The 16,079-nt window shown below is 39.3% G+C and overlaps 1 protein-coding gene across 2 annotated transcripts in view; it reads left to right on the top strand.

Moving 5' to 3' along the window:
- The window catches only part of LOC108439644 (adaptor related protein complex 2 subunit alpha 2), a 40,214-nt gene extending 25,007 nt beyond the window's left edge, over positions 1-15,207 (top strand). Inside the window, exons 12-23 of one of the 2 annotated variants that reach the window (XM_037545504.1) lie at positions 982-1,079; positions 1,898-2,129; positions 4,098-4,271; positions 5,947-6,111; positions 7,485-7,663; positions 9,531-9,613; positions 10,859-10,948; positions 11,573-11,696; positions 12,774-12,890; positions 13,845-13,914; positions 14,292-14,426; positions 14,895-15,207. In XM_037545504.1, the coding sequence (XP_037401401.1) occupies positions 982-1,079; positions 1,898-2,129; positions 4,098-4,271; positions 5,947-6,111; positions 7,485-7,663; positions 9,531-9,613; positions 10,859-10,948; positions 11,573-11,696; positions 12,774-12,890; positions 13,845-13,914; positions 14,292-14,426; positions 14,895-14,972 (1,545 nt within the window). In that variant the 3' untranslated portion in view covers positions 14,973-15,207. The remainder of the gene's footprint in view (positions 1-981; positions 1,080-1,897; positions 2,130-4,097; positions 4,272-5,946; positions 6,112-7,484; positions 7,664-9,530; positions 9,614-10,858; positions 10,949-11,572; positions 11,697-12,773; positions 12,891-13,844; positions 13,915-14,291; positions 14,427-14,894) is intronic. The other variant, XM_017718162.2, reaches the window with a different exon arrangement.
- Positions 15,208-16,079: the final 872 nt, after the last annotated feature.

Here is a 16,079-nt window from a genome sequence, read left to right as displayed (position 1 = left end):
CTGCCCTGTCTCACGTGTACAACTCAGACCATGAAATTATGTGGTGCAGTTGACTGTTGGGAATTCCCAGGTGATGCGAATAACACACTGTGTTCACTTAGGACAGAAAGGTAAATGGTTAGGATGAACAAAATAATAGCTATAATGTCTTTTCTACTCTTTTCTGAAGTGAAGCTGGCCGTAAATCGAGTAGCCGCTGCCATCTCTGTTATTTAGACCATTATTTCTGATCTCATGCGTTCATAAACATTAGACATCCTAAGGCTACTCACCATGGAAAACCAATCCTAGAAAAGCTAATAATGGAATGCAATGTGCTTGAAGTAACACTTTGTGATCTTGTACTTCTGTGAAGTGCATTTCTGACCTGTTTAGTTAGATATTAGTTAGACACTGAATTAAAACGTATAAAAATCATTTTTTATGAGTTTTTGATCTTTTTTTTGTTTTGTTTATGTGGCACTAGTACATGTTAAAACACCTTCGAAAAAAACTTTGGTCATACATGCAACGTATCGTGAAAATGTCCTTGATTATTGTAATATTCTGTTGTTATATAAGTGTTATGAAGTGAGAATCTGGCTATTAGGTCTATTACTGTCGCTTTAGTGAGCCAGACTCCTGCGGTTTAGCTTTCCCAGCTACAATGAACCTGATTGAACTCATCAGCCCTTTGCGAGTTGAATGGGTCTGTAATGACTCTCTGAGACACTTCATTCCTTTCACAAATGGCTTGCTCATTACAGACGAACACTACACTTCTACACTACTAAATGAATATGTATGTGCTCTGTTTGAACCTGAAGGTTGCAAAACACATTTTGTGGCAAAGTTTGTGGTTCTGTTGTTATTTTTTCTTGCGTTCGCTCTCTTTTTATTCATTTATATACTGTCCTGAAAGCATTGCTGCTTGCTGTGCATAATTTATTAGCAACCTTGCCAATCTATTTATAATAAACCTGACTATCCTCTCTTTCACAGGCTTTGCAGGCTCCAGCCTGTCATGAAAACCTGGTGAAGGTGGGAGGGTACATTCTGGGCGAGTTTGGAAACCTTATAGCAGGAGACCCGCGCTCCAGGTAGTTAAGGACTTCTTATTTACCTAAATATCTGTTGCATTTGCAGACGTGACTTGATTACAGACATGACAGATTTACTGTCATAGCAAGATGTCTTTAATCTGTTAAATTAGTCTATAGTTCACTCTACAGGGTCCATTGGTTTATATTATTCTTGGGGGTCTATTTTATTCCCAGGGATCCACTTATGACATTTGTGGTGTTTTATGTACCAAAAATCTGATCATTTTTATCTCATAATTTTCCGACCTCTCTTTATCCCTCAGAACTAAACAGACTGTTATTGTAACTGTGCCTTTAAGACTGATGTATGTAAACGAGTTTGAAATCATGCCACCTTAAGAAAGCAGTCTGAGCTCAAACGCTCCTTTTGACCTCAGTGTGATTGGGTGGGGCTAATATGCTGTATATACTCATGTCTGGTCGCATGCAAAATTCTGGGCACCACTGGTCAAATTCCATGTTTTGGTAAATTTTCTAAGTGAAAATAATTTGGCATATGCTATACATAGAGCACACTTCTACACGGTTTAATACAGAAATACTGCTTATTTACTGAACTTCACATATCGTAGGGCAAAATAAAAATCTGCGGTCGTTCTATATTTAAATGTGTTCCCTTTAGAGGATGCTTCACTTTGAAAATCAACAAAATGTGTATTTTAGCTGTTGTTCAAACTTTTGTATACAACTGTTCTCTTTGCAGAAGAGTTTCTATACGTTAATATCAGTCTATACTAGTTCATATCAATATTCGTTAATGTTGTCTTGACTGAGAGATTGAATGGTATTGTTTAAAATGTGTTTCTCTCTTTCAGTCCACTCATACAGTTTAACCTGCTCCACTCAAAGTTCCACCTGTGTTCAGTCCCGACTCGGGCGTTGCTCCTCTCGGCTTACGTGAAGTTCATCAACCTCTTCCCTGAAGTCAAAGGCACCATACAGGAAGTGTTGCGCTCTGACAGTCAGTTGAGAAACGCTGATGTGGAGCTTCAGCAGCGAGCTGTGGAGTACCTGCGTCTGAGCTGTATCGCCAGCACAGATATACTGGTGCTTATTCAAGCGTATTATTATTATTATTATTATTATTATTATTATTATTATTATTATTATTATTATTATTATTATTATAAATTGCATTTTCTTCAAAATAACAGTAACACTTCATATGAATCCTCTATTCATAATGCTTTATAAATGCATTTATAAGGCATTACATAATGCCTTATAATGACAGCCGTAAGCCGGCTTGATTACTCAAATAAATGCATAACACTTCATAAAGCAAGAATTACTTTATACGGTGAGATTTCATACCACACTATAATGCCCATTCACAAAATAGTGCAGTAGTTTAGTTTAGTGTAACACAGATGTTGGAATACTTGTATTTCAGGGTGTAACGCATTATAACCCTCAGCTTTGGGCTTTTCGAATTGCACCTAAGGGACAAGTCATCGTTTAGAAGTTATTGCTTACAGAGCCACAGTGCACTTACTTCCTGCTGTGATGCAACGTGTGATAAGGAGCACGAGCGTCGTCACTGATGAGTGGCAAGCTTACAGAGTGTTTTTAGCCGATGATGATGATGATCACCACACAGTTTCCCACATACGAAATTTTGTAAACCCAGCCACAGGGAACGTAGAGTGAAAGTGTGAGAGAGAATTACACGGCATTAAGTGCTGAATTGTATGTCCTGTTTTAGAACCTGTTGGATGTGATTTTTATCAGTTCACTTAGTCAGAAACGAGCACTTAGAATGTAAGGCGTTTATGTGTTACAGTGACATTTACTTATAATGTTTTTACATTATATAATTATATATTATATAATTTATATAATGTTATATCACAGTGTAATATTAGAGTGTGCTGTGTTCTTATGAATTAACATATATTCTTGCCATATAAAGTGTCATGCATATGTGTAAAACCACTTATGAGTAATTATATAGGCGTAGTCATTATAAGCTATTAAGTATGCCATATATGTTTGGGGCAGTCGTGGGCTGGAGGTTAGGGAACTGGCCCTGTTCGCCGGTTTGATCCCCAGGACCAACAGCACATGACTGAGGTGTCCTTGAGCAAGACACCTGACCCCCAACTGCTCCCCGGGCGCCGTGGATAGGGCTGCCCACCACTCCGGGCAAGTGTGCTCACTGCCCCCTAGTGTGTGTGTGTGGTGTTTCACTTCACGGATGGGTTAAATGCAGAGGTGGAATTTCCCCAGTTGTGGGATCAAAAAAGTATCACTTAACTTAAAGCGTTATAAATGCTATGAGTATCTCGCTTCACTTAAAGCCTGTAATGACCTGACATACCACTCATGGAGTGTATAATTGGTGTATCCAATGTTCTTTTAACATGTTGTAATTTGTCCTTGTTCCTGGCTTTGTAAAGTCATATACTCTTGCTTTATAGTGTTATGCATGTAACTGGAACTACTTAAGAGCAGTTATGAGGTGTTGTATATACATTATAATGCATTATAAATACAGAATTCATAGGAAGTGTTACCTAAAATGATTATTCTAAAGGATAGGTGTTTTCTACTTTTAGATCGAGCCATTATTAGTGCTGTCATTTCTACCTATTTGTGAATAGTATCAGAAATAACGAACGCTTAAGACACGTTTCTTTAATGACTGAATCAAAAAAGCATTTACATATTTGTTTATTTGTCTGTTTGTTTTAAATGCTGCAATGTAATGGTAAAACATCACCGATAAAGATCTATTTTCATAGCAAGTTGCATTAAAATCTTGGTTGACCAGGCAGCTGGCTCTGTTTGAACAGCAGTGAGTGGTGCAGGAGAGCAATGAAAGTCTTAAAAATAAGATAAACAATAAAACAATAAAAATTGAAAATTATAATGTGAACAGTTAAAAAAATGAGATCTGGGCGGTGAATCTGACTTGAGCCATATTTGCCTGCGATGTGAACGAAGCCCAAGTTTTGTTTCAAGTGCAAATACCAAAGTAACATCCTTTATTTGTCTGCTTTTTAATCCTACAAGGCGACGGTACTGGAGGAGATGCCGCCTTTCCCTGAGCGAGAGTCTTCTATCTTGGCGAAGCTGAAGAAGAAGAAAGGTTCTGGAACTGTGTCTGATGTGGAGGACACTCGCAAAGAGCGCAATACCAACGTCAACGGCAGCACTGATCACACCACAGCCACAACAAACACCAAGGTGGGCTGATTTTCTTGGTTTTGGGCTCTGGTGTCATTTCTGCACTGATATTTTTCCATTTTTGGGAATCTTAGTGGGGGCGTGTGGTTCATTTAGTCAGAGCAGATGCTCGTTCTTTGATGCTCATGTGATTTTTCAAACATTGCTAAAAGTAGGCTTTGTCCTGTGACACAGTAAATTAGATTAATTCTTTATTGAAAGTATATTTAGATGTGCTGTGTTACTGCTGTAAGAGAGATAGACCAGACCGATATGACTGTAAGGGGAAAAAATAGGCTGAGATTATTTAATATGGGTAAAAATAAAAACCAGTAGCGTTGGGTACTCATGCTTTGTTCCTGATGAAATGGTCAGTTCTCAACTGTCAGATTTATGAAAGTTGAATAGCAGGAACCTTTTTGTTTGATATGTATAATCATAAGTAAGTTTGGTGCCCCTTGTCAAATTACTTGTGTTGTTGACTGGAAATAAGTGAACACACTTCTTACACTGTTACGCCCTAAAAACACTTTAGATGTACATGTTCTACTTTCTTTTAACTCTTAAAGTGCTATTTGCTTTCAAGTTTAGCCTGTGTTGCTGTAATAAAGCCTAGCAGTTGGTAATTAAGATAAGATTAGACTTTTATTATCCCACTGGGGGAAATTTACATTGTTACAGCAGAACACACAGTAAGCAGATAAAGAGCAGTAAGTAGACAAAGATGTGCATCATACAAAATGCAAAATATAAGATATGCTATAGAAATAAATAAATAAACAAGCAAGGTGTCTGTTAGCAGAAAAATATAAAAAATAAAATAGAATTAAGAAACTATACAAGTTTACAGTTTACACATGCATTTGTATGGATATTGCACATTTCTTAGCAGGTAATGACTGGATATCGCACAGAAATTGTAGATATTGCTCAGTAATGATTATAGATATTGCACAGAAATTGTAGATATTGCACAGTAATGATTATAGATATTGCACAGAAATTGTAGATATTGCACAGTAATGATTATAGATATTGCACAGTAATGATTATAGATATTGCACAGAACTTGTAGATATTGCACAGTAATGATTATAGATATTGCACAGAAATTGTAGATATTGCACAGTAATGATTATAGATATTGCACAGAAATTGTAGATATTGCACAGTAATGATTATAGATATTGCACAGTAATGATTATAGATATTGCACAGAAATTGTAGATATTGCACAGTAATGATTATAGATATTGCACAGAAATTGTAGATATTGCACAGTAATGATTATAGATATTGCACAGTAATGATTATAGATATTGCACAGAAATTGTAGATATTGCACTGTAATGATTATAGATATTGCACAGAACTTGCGTATGTATTGCACTTGTAATTGCCAGATTAGTGGTTTGTAAAGACTAGTGAAAGTATGTGAAGCCATTCAAATTCGCACAGATTAAGCATTTCCCTTATATTAGAGATTCACATGTTACAAAATAAGAACATAAACATTTATCTTTTCGCCCAAACCAATCAGTCCGTGTAACTAAGCGTCGGCCGGTTTTATCAGCCGTACAGTATATCATTCAGATCCGTAAAAATGCATCTCTATATTGTCCTGTATGTATCTGTACATCTTTCAGATCTGCTCCTTTCATTACTTTCTCTCTTTTTGTCCTTCTCTGTTCTTCAGCCCTCCCCTTCCTCTTTCGTTTCTGATCTGTTGGCTGCAGCTCCACCCCCTACCAACAGGCCACGCCCTGTTCCCTCCTCCTCCATACTGCACATGCCCCTCTCCCCCTTGTCCCCGCAGGCTTATGCAGTTCACAGTGCTGCGCCCCTCACCCCCTTCTACCAGGTCACAGAGAGACTGTGTGTGGTTTGCATGTTTGCTCTGTAATGAACCAGACGTGTTTTTAATAATAAATGCAGTTTATAGCGGCAGTTCTCAACCTTTTCTACCGATTGACATTCACCAATGTTTTCTTATTTGGGATTTGATCTTGGGTAAGAGCGGAATAAGAGCATGAATCTAATGATTCTTAGAACCTTTCTCAAGAACACGTTTAAGAAAAAAACTGAAGATACTGGTAAATGAGGCCCAGTGTCAGGAAATTAAGCAGAATGTCTTTATAACACAATTTTTTTGCTTTACTCTTATGATCGGACAGCTGAAATGAGAGCGGAGGTTATTTGGTTTTTTGTTGAGGGGCAGAACATTGATGAAGCTGACATTTCTGCAGGGCTTGTATTAATTTTCCCTCCCTTCATAATTGCCCCAAGTACTGCCAGATGGACCTTGGTTTAAGTGATACTTTTTTGATCCCACAACTGGGGAAATTCCACCTCCGCATTTAACCCATCCATGAAGTGAAACACCACATACACACTAGTGAACACACACTAGGGGGCAGTGAGCACACTTGCCCGGAGCGGTGGGTAGCCCAATCCACGGCACCCAGGGAGCAGTTGGGGGTTAGGTGTCTTGCTCAAGAACACCTCAGTCATTGACTGTCAGCCCTGGGGATCGAACCGGCAACCTTCCGGTCGCAGGGCCAGATCCCTACCCTCCAGCCCACGACTGCCAAACTGTGTGTTAGGGCTACCTGAGCCTCCTAATGGAATTAGGAGGGAACCAGCCTCGTGACTGGAAGGTTGCAGGTTGGATCCCCAGAGCCAACAGTCCATGACTGAGGTGTCCTTGAGCAAGACACCTAACCCCCAATTGCTCCCCGGGTGCTGTGGATAGGGCTGCCCACCGCTCCGGGCAAGTGTGCTCACTTCATGGATGGGTTAAATGCGGAGGTGGAATTTCCCCGTTTGTGGGATTAAAAGTATCACTTAACACACACCTCTATCTCGACAAGAATCAGGACACCCTACCCCTCGACGTGTACACATAAAACAGAGGTGTAGGGCTAAGTGGTAGGGGCGAGGGGTAAAACGGGATTGGGCCACAGTGTACAGAGAATCTATTAGCCTATGATGAACACTGTTAGCCTATGCTGCACTCAAACATCTGACAGACATAAATTGTTGTGCAGTCACTGCGTGCAGTGTATATTGTGCTATAGCTAGCATACTGTCCACTGACATGAATCATCAAACATAGCTAGGAAGTCCATCATGCATGTACATAACTGGATTTGTGCACCCTCAGTGATTTTGTTCTGGATCCATGCCAGTGCTATTGCTGATATCTGTAAGCTTGGCGTCTCCTCTGTCTTCCAGGTTACTTCTTCTCCATCTTCAGATCTTCTGGGCTTGGGAAACAGCTCAGCAGTAAACTCAGGTAGTCCGCCAGCTGCCTCCAATGCAGCCAGCCTGCTGGTGGACGTGTTCTCAGAAAGCCTGCCTGTAGCACCTTTGGGTACTGCTTCTGCACCCATCATTGAGGAAAACTTCTCAAGGTGCTTCTCTACCTCAATGTTGGATCGGTATTTTTGGCCATCCCATATATCAGGGAGGTGTTTGTTATTGCCAGCCCCGAATTGATCCATCCAGGCTCTGCTCACAGATGTATTCTTTTGTAGCCAGTATTGCGAGGTTCACCAAACATTAGTAAAAATGCCTTTCAGCTACAGTGTTTTTGTGTCAAATATCACTGGCCACTTATTAGGTTTTGTCCATTTTAGCAGCATTTTATGCTGCACACAGTACTGGTACTCAAAACTTAGTGTCACTGCTAGTTTAGGAGTTGTACAACACCCAAAAATAACCAGCCAAGAGTTTCTCTGTGGTCAGAAACGGACCGTTGATGAAGGGTTAGAATATGGCTTACACAAACTACATGAACAGATTAGCTATCATCTGTGACTGGACACTAGGTGGACCAACAATGTAGGTACATCTGGTCAGGGCAGTTTGCAATTAAATGCAATGAAATAAGAACTACATTTGGTGATGTATTCTATTTTAACAACTTCAGAGAATAATTTTTCTTAAAATAAACTCAGTAAAATAGTTTTTAGTCATTTTTACAGAAGTAGCATAAATTTGGAATTTTAGAATTTTTTTTAGAATTTTCATTTTGTGGAATATACAGAAATGATTTCTTCATACTAGTGAAAGTCGGTGCTCTTGGCACTGAAGTCAAATTTTTATGCGTCATTAAAAGACAAAACCCATGCCTGAATCCACACCGGCCAGATTTTGCATATACTTCTGTCACAGCTTCCTAAATGGAAAGTAAAATAGTTTATTTCCTAAAGTTAAAGCTCAAAGGTTACAGTCTAAAAGTAGTGAGCAAGGGCTGCTTCAGCCTCTGAATAAAGATGTCTTTGTGCTGACGGATGTTTTCCCAACAGGTAAACTTAAAAATCCCAAATCTGGGATTACAGCCAGACATTACAGCCTCAAACTAAGCAACTTTTGCACATTTTGTGCTTTGCAATGCCGTTTGTTTACAAACACTTGGATCCATTCTGATTCCTCATGTTGGACTATCATTATCGTAAACACTAGATCTTTTATTTCCCATCACAGGGGTTGGCAACCCAAATAATAAGAAGAGCCATTTTGTCCTTTCAACAAAAATGAAACCACCTTGGGAGCCACAACATTTTATGTCCATTTTACCATCTTGGCTGTAAATGTCTCAGTATGTGCCGCTGTGCTAGTGTAGGCTAATATAATATAAACGAAAACACAGACTTACTTTGCTCTGCTTTAAGCTTTAGTTCAGCTACAGCTGCATTTCAGGATTTAAAAAAAAATTTTTATCTGAAAATCGAATTCTGCTGTGGAGTCACAACAGGGCAGTAAAGCATCACCAGCGCATCACATATGACCAAATGACTGCCGTGTACAACCCTGTTTCCAAAAAAGTTTGCAGAATGTAAATATAAATAGAATTCAGTGATCTGCAATTCATGTAAACCATATTTTTGCGGAAGATGATGGATGGATTTTTTTTTTTAACACATTACACAACCTTTGTTGCCCCTGTCCCAGCTTTTTTGGAACATGTTCTTGGCATCAAATTCAAAATGTGCATGGATTTTTCAAAAGTAAAATTTCAAAAAGTTTCAACATTTGATTTGCCTTTGTACTCTTATCAATGAAATATAGTTTAAATGATTTGAACATCTTTGCATTTTGATTTTCTTTTTACATTTTGCACAACGTCTCAACTTTTTTGGAATTGGGTTGTATTTTTGTTCACAAAATGTGAGATTTTAGTGTGTTCTGAATTTGCATTTTAACCCTGCAATGGAAAAAAAATAGCACAGTCAAATGAAGAACGCGCTCCAGGTTAACAGCGCTGTCTGCTTTCAGGTTCGTCTGTAAGAATAACGGAGTTTTGTATGAGAATCAGCTGCTACAGATCGGCCTAAAGTCAGAGTTCAGACAGAATTTGGGTGAGTGCCTCAGGTCTCTTAATTCTCTCTTAATTACTTTGTACTGTTAATATTTAATTAGTTTGAGTTCTTGAGCAGTTAACTTTTCTTCCATCCTCACTCATCACTCAAAAAAATCTCTCATCTCGATTAGCCTACCGCACTGTGGAATCCTCAGTGTGACAGATGTCACTGATGGTGTATCTGATGGAAAGAAAGCTTTTAATTATTCACTAAAGCCTCCAGCCAGTCTAATGAACCAAGCATTCAGTATATTACTCCATTTGTTATTTATATATTCTTATTTTCTTGATTGCAGCACATGAGCAGGTGACACTTTAACAACAGGACGTAATCAGCATGATCATTATCTAATAGTTTGTTAATGACTGTGTTTGATAATATAATAGTTACATTAATAATAGTTGCATTAATAGATGGAACCATTTACTTAGTGATGTAGAAATAATCAATAATTATTTACATAGTTGCATAAAACAGTTCACAATAATTATGAGCAAATTGTTATTTACTGTCTTGCCAATTTATGATGTTTAAAACTTTTACTTTCAGGTTCAAGTGATCATTGTTAAGTGATTTATATCTAGTTTTTAAACATTAGATTCCCATCCTAGAGTTACAGCTTTATGATGTATTCATAAAATATCACACTATAAAATAATATAATATATATAAAATAATTTATGGAAAAATATTTATAATGATTTACTTGTATGCGACTAAATATTTCAAATGGTAGCATTTAGTATCTTAGTTTAGTCATTTCTGTTCTCTTTTATGATATTTTTTTAAATTAGAATTAGAATTATCTTTGTATTTTATCATGTGTAAACAAACTGTGAATGAAAGGTGATAAATAAGTGTAAAGGTGATAAAGGTGTAAATAAACCTGCCCTGCCTAGGGACAAGTATACATCATAATTCAACATGATGTATGAGTATATATACTTAACTAACTATTAGATAATCATTATGTTGCCCTTTATAGGGGTCTGTTGTTATAAAGTGTTACCCAAAATCATTAAAGCTTTTTAACGTGATTTATGCATTTCCCATTTTTCTCACGTCTTATGTGGTGATGAGTTGTCTTCAGTGCTGAAGTGACATCTAGTACATCATTGTTGAATTGTGTGTGTATAGACTGTGAATTGAGCTCCCACATTCAGCCAGAATTTAAGCTCAGTGTGAAACTTTTAAACTGGTCTAGAGCATTTCTAAAACCCTCTTTCTGTGCCACCCCCACAGGCCGCATGTATGTGTTCTATGGAAACAAAACATCAACGCAGTTCCTGAATTTTTCAGCCTCTGTGGTCTGCCACGAGCCCCTCAATGCTCATATCCTTCTACAAGAGAACAGAGATGCAACAAACAAGTCCGGTCTGCTAATAAACAGCTTATGAAGTGATGTCCGCTGTTCAGAAACGTCTCTAACGTAGACCGGTGGTTCTCAGACTGGTTCTCTGGAACCCCCAGATGGTCCACATTTTTGCTGTATCCCAGTTGGAATGGAGCAGAAGTGGGGACCTGGGGGATCAATGTGAGAATCACTGGTGACATTAGTGATGCAGGCCATTGAAGGTTTGTGATCTACATCTGATACTGTACCCAGGGCTTAACTTTACTCATACGTCATGTTGAATTATGACGTACACCAGATGAAGCCACGCAGTCTTAAAGGCGCAGTGTCCGATTCTGGAGAATGGTTATTGATAGTTGAACTCTACAGCAAAACCGATACACCCCTCCCTTATTCAGTGCTTCTTCAGAAGCTTCGTCCTCAAAATTCATGGATGCAGCCTAGCTATAAACAGCTGTTGAAGCCATTCTGAAGGCTGAATTTGAGATTTTTGGCCAAATCCTCAACATGTCCAGTGACATTTTCTGTGTAGATATTCTTTACAGGTCTTTATGTATGTTTGATTTTATAAACACTGCTTTAGTCCTTAATGGCCTCGTCACAGCTGAATGTTCACACTAAAACTGCTGACCCTGTAGTGGACGGAGGCGCTCAGCTTCAGCAGATCCTCAACATTGAGTGTTTATCTGACTTTGTGGAAGCACCGGTGCTTAATATTAATTTCAGGTGGGTGTTTGATTTCTAGATTTGCTTGGGTTGCTGAGCCGTCGTTATTAGCTTTGTTTAAATATGTTTGCATGATATTTGGTCTGTTACTCGGAGAAAAGGAAATGATGTAGTGACTAACACCAAAAAAGATTTGATTTCCTAATCATGCAGAAATGCCACAATAAGAGCCCTTTCTAGTACCCAGGAACCATTCGGAGTCTTTGAGTTGACTGTTGCTCTAAATAGAAGTATCTGCTAACTCCATAACTTTCTATAAGAATGATTGTGTCTGATTTAGCTTTGTTTAGTTTGCAATCAGTCTTTACTTTTTAGAGAAAAAAATTATTTATCACCCTACCCCGTGTTTTTGAGGGTCGCCTTGCCCCGCAGAACCCAGGTGCAGAACACAGGGTGGTGGTTGAAGTATTCCCTATAAAATGGAACAACCCTCAAGTAAAAAAGACCATCACTTCATTAACAGCTACTAGCGCTGCTCTGTAGGTGACCCTGCCCGTCTGCAGTGACAGCAGAGGAGGGTGAAGTTCTCCTCACTGCTGGGCTTTAGTTACATTGAGGGCATCATGTGGGGGGAGGGGCAGTTATTCCTTATTGCCCACCCCTAATTGTTCAGTGATCTGAAGCGGAATTCAGCTATTTGCCAGCTTCTTGTTCTGATTTTCCTGTTCCACCTTAAATGGAGCAGCAGTTACATTCTGGCACATTCAGGTGTGAGAACTGCTGCACCATTTAAAGTGGAACGCAGGATACTGGACTGCAATACATTGAAATGCCAAACTAAGAAAATACAATGGTTATTGTGATTTTTTTTTTAACTGGGAAAATTCTCACATTTTGAAGGGCAATGCAGCCCTAACGCTTCTCGCTACCCCTCTGTCTCAACAACAGTCGGGACACCCTACACCTAGACGTGAACACGCAAAACAGAGGAATAGGGCTACGCGGTAGGGGCGAGGGATGAAATGGGATTGGGCCTAAGTTACAATGTGAATATTGCCTAGAAATTCGATGTCAGTCGACCGATATGTAGTTTTTCTGTGTACCTGTAGCTCTAAAGCTACGTCTGCTGGTCTACAGGTACGGAGGCAGTGTGCAGAATATTGCCGTTAGGCTGCCGGTCACTCTCAACAAGTTCTTCCAGCCCACAGAGATGATGTCTCAGGACTTCTTTCAACGTTGGAAACAGCTCAGCGAGTAAGCAGCACTTCCATAGTAGTCATTTCAGCATTAAAGAATTACTTTTACACTGTATTCCAGATATTTCTAGTATTTCTATTTCAAGTTTATATTCAAAACACTAGCCAGCCGCTTCAAAACTAGAAAAGAAACGCCCTTATTTGAGTCGGAAGTTGCGCGGTATGTCCAAATGTTTGTATGCACCTGCTCTTCCTGTGTTTATTTTAAAACGAAGAGTGTTAATAGTGAGTTTGTGCTGAAGTAACAGCCTCTCCTCCTCTGGGAAAGCTTTACACTAGATTTTGGAACATGGCTGTGAGGATTTGATGGAGCATTAGTGAGGTCAGGTACTGATGTTGGATGATCAGTTCTGGATCACGCCGTCTCATCCCAAAGGTATTGGATGGAACTGCATCACTCCAGAGAACACAGTTCCACTGTTCCACAGCCCAATGCTGGGGGGTTCTTACCCCTCTAGCTCACACTTTGCACTCAGCATAGTGACCTTAGGGACATGTGCGGCTGCAGCGTCCCATTCTACTGGTCAGTGCTCATCTGTGGAGATTATACAGGCTGTGTCAGCAATAGGAGACCTTAAAGTAGCTGAGTTCACTCATTAGGAGGACCACCTGGATACTTTTGGACATAAACTGCATCTCTTTTAATCTTTTCAATCTTGTCAAATGATAATAACGACTCAGTGCCACTGCTTCTTTTCCCCACTCATATGTTGAGTGCTTTGGTTTTACGAGTGTCTATTTTATGAGAAGTTCCATAGGAAAAGTCAAATAAAACAAATGCTTCTTAAATATCTGAAGTATGACATTTCCTTGTCATTCTGCAACTGCTCAAGTATTCATCATCTCTGTTATTGCAGGTTTTACTGGGTTGGATAATGCATGGAGTGTTTTGGTGAATATAACGCCCTTGTTCTGTAATGAACCTTCTCATTATTTCTTTTACTGCCTCCAGTCCCCAGCAGGAGGTTCAGAAGATCTTCAAAGCTAAGCATTCCATGGACACAGAGATCACCAAAGCCAAGGTAACTGCTTAATGAGGAAGTGAACGAAGACAGAACACAAGATTGTCTTGACACACAGGTTTTAGATATCAGTCACTTACCCACATGAGCCAAGTAAAGGGTATTTTAAAGGGGAATTCCACCATTATAGAAAATTTCGGAATAAGTCAGTGATTGAGAAACAACGTCCGCTTGGTTTCGTGTCAAATGGTTCGTTGTACAGAAACTTACAGACTCAGAATTCTTTACAGTGGTGGTGATGGGAACCAGGCGTCACCATGTCTACAACACAAATGTAGCCATTCTACTTATTATCCAGAACCCCCAGTGAACCTACATATGTCTTCTCAGTTCTATACATAGACTGTTGACTCCTGCTTGTGTATGTGTGTTTTTAGATCATTGGATTTGGGACAGCGCTGTTGGATGGAGTAGACCCGAATCCTTCTAACTTTGTGGGCGCTGGAGTGATCCACACTAAGACTATACAAGTCGGCTGCCTTCTGAGACTAGAGCCCAACACGCAAGCACAGGTAAGAGCAGTAACACCAGGGTTGTGCACTACTGTTTTCATAGTTGCATATATATTTTATTTATGTATGAAAAATGAGACATCAAAAAAATGACAATCCATACTTAGCTGGTCTAATTTGCCTGCTTTTAAAATCCAGACTTTATAGTATTGTCTGATGGTAGGACTGTATAGTTTCCGAAAATAACGGTCCTGCTTTGTGTTAACTGGGAATAAATGGCGTTTGGTGAAGTTACTTCACAGTGAGCCTGATGGCCATGACTCCCATGTTATTTCAGTAGAAGATAATGTATTTGTTAATGGTCTGTGTCAAACATTGGACCAGGGCAAATGATTCCAATTTTCTGTGCAAGTGGTATGAAGAAACAGTCCCATGCAGATTCTTCTGTAGCAGTAATACAGATGTATAATTCACTGTATAGACTTTCGCACACCTGAGAGGTCTCTGTCCCACCTCTTTTCCCTGCAGATGTACCGGCTCACGCTGAGGACCAGTCGAGGGTCCGTGTCCCAGCGGCTCTGCGACCTGCTCTCGGAACAGTTCTGATTGCTCGTCTGGTGGAAGATGGGTCCTGAATGTGTACTGAGTCGTATAGACCTTCTCCCTGTGCTTCCCTAACGCACTCCTGACGGCCAGATTGACCTATTTGAAGCACCTCCCTCTTTCACTTCTGTTACCTTTCATATATATCCTCATATAAACCAATATTAACTCAATGTACAGTGTAAATTTCCTGATGCTTTTATTTTTTACTCATATATAAATGACCCTTTTTTCTTCTCCACGTGTAGCTTGTCTAATCCCGGTCTGCTTGAATCAGGCCTTCGGTTTCATACTCGGACTCAGTTTGTTCGAGGATGCGTTTTTTTTTTTTTTTTTTTTATGCTTGTTTTATACCAGACTTGTTATCCCCTGAACTCAGATGGTATATTAGAAGTTAGAAGAATGGGAAGTGAATGACAACCTTTTTCTTCTGCTGTTGCTCGTTTACATAGCCTGAGAAAACAGTTGGACAGAATTAGGTTCCTGGCTTTGAACTAGTCAGTAAAAATAAGTGCCTTGGTTGAATGCAGCTGTCTTGTGGAGTGATTTGGAAAGAAACGATCCTTTCTCAGGGGACAACAGCAGCTTTGCCTGAAGCCTCATCCCAAATCCATTTAAAAAACATTATTAAGAGTCATGAATGGTTTGCGTGCCTGGCTATCCTGGAAGCAAAAAAATGACACCTGCTGGAGTAGAGGCTGCACAATATAGACAAAATTCAGAATTGCGATTACAATATGCCATCAGCCATACTGATGGATCAGTAGTGCATCACGGTCAAAGACTGGCCTGTATCATTCAGAACAATATTACACTATTAGGAATGTTTAAATCAAAGCATTCAGGTAATCCAACGAACTGGTAAAGGTGCCAGAAAGAGTTTTTTAGAGCTATGCCATTAGGTTTTTAGAGAGCCTTCTATTGATAGATTCTTTAGGGAATCAGTAGTGGCTCTTATTTGGCATTACTCTAAAAACCCATTACAGCACACTTATTTTTAAGGGTGTTTGCCAGGGCTGGCAAACTAATTGAATATGTACTTATGATTCATCGCGATTAGCTACACAAGCTATTGCAGTTAATCACAATTAACTTCAGTCAGTGCCATAG

Source organism: Pygocentrus nattereri, chromosome 15 (genome assembly GCF_015220715.1).
Source record: "Pygocentrus nattereri isolate fPygNat1 chromosome 15, fPygNat1.pri, whole genome shotgun sequence".
Classification (NCBI taxonomy): domain Eukaryota; kingdom Metazoa; phylum Chordata; class Actinopteri; order Characiformes; family Serrasalmidae; genus Pygocentrus; species Pygocentrus nattereri.
This window is presented reverse-complemented; position numbering and strand designations above follow the sequence as displayed.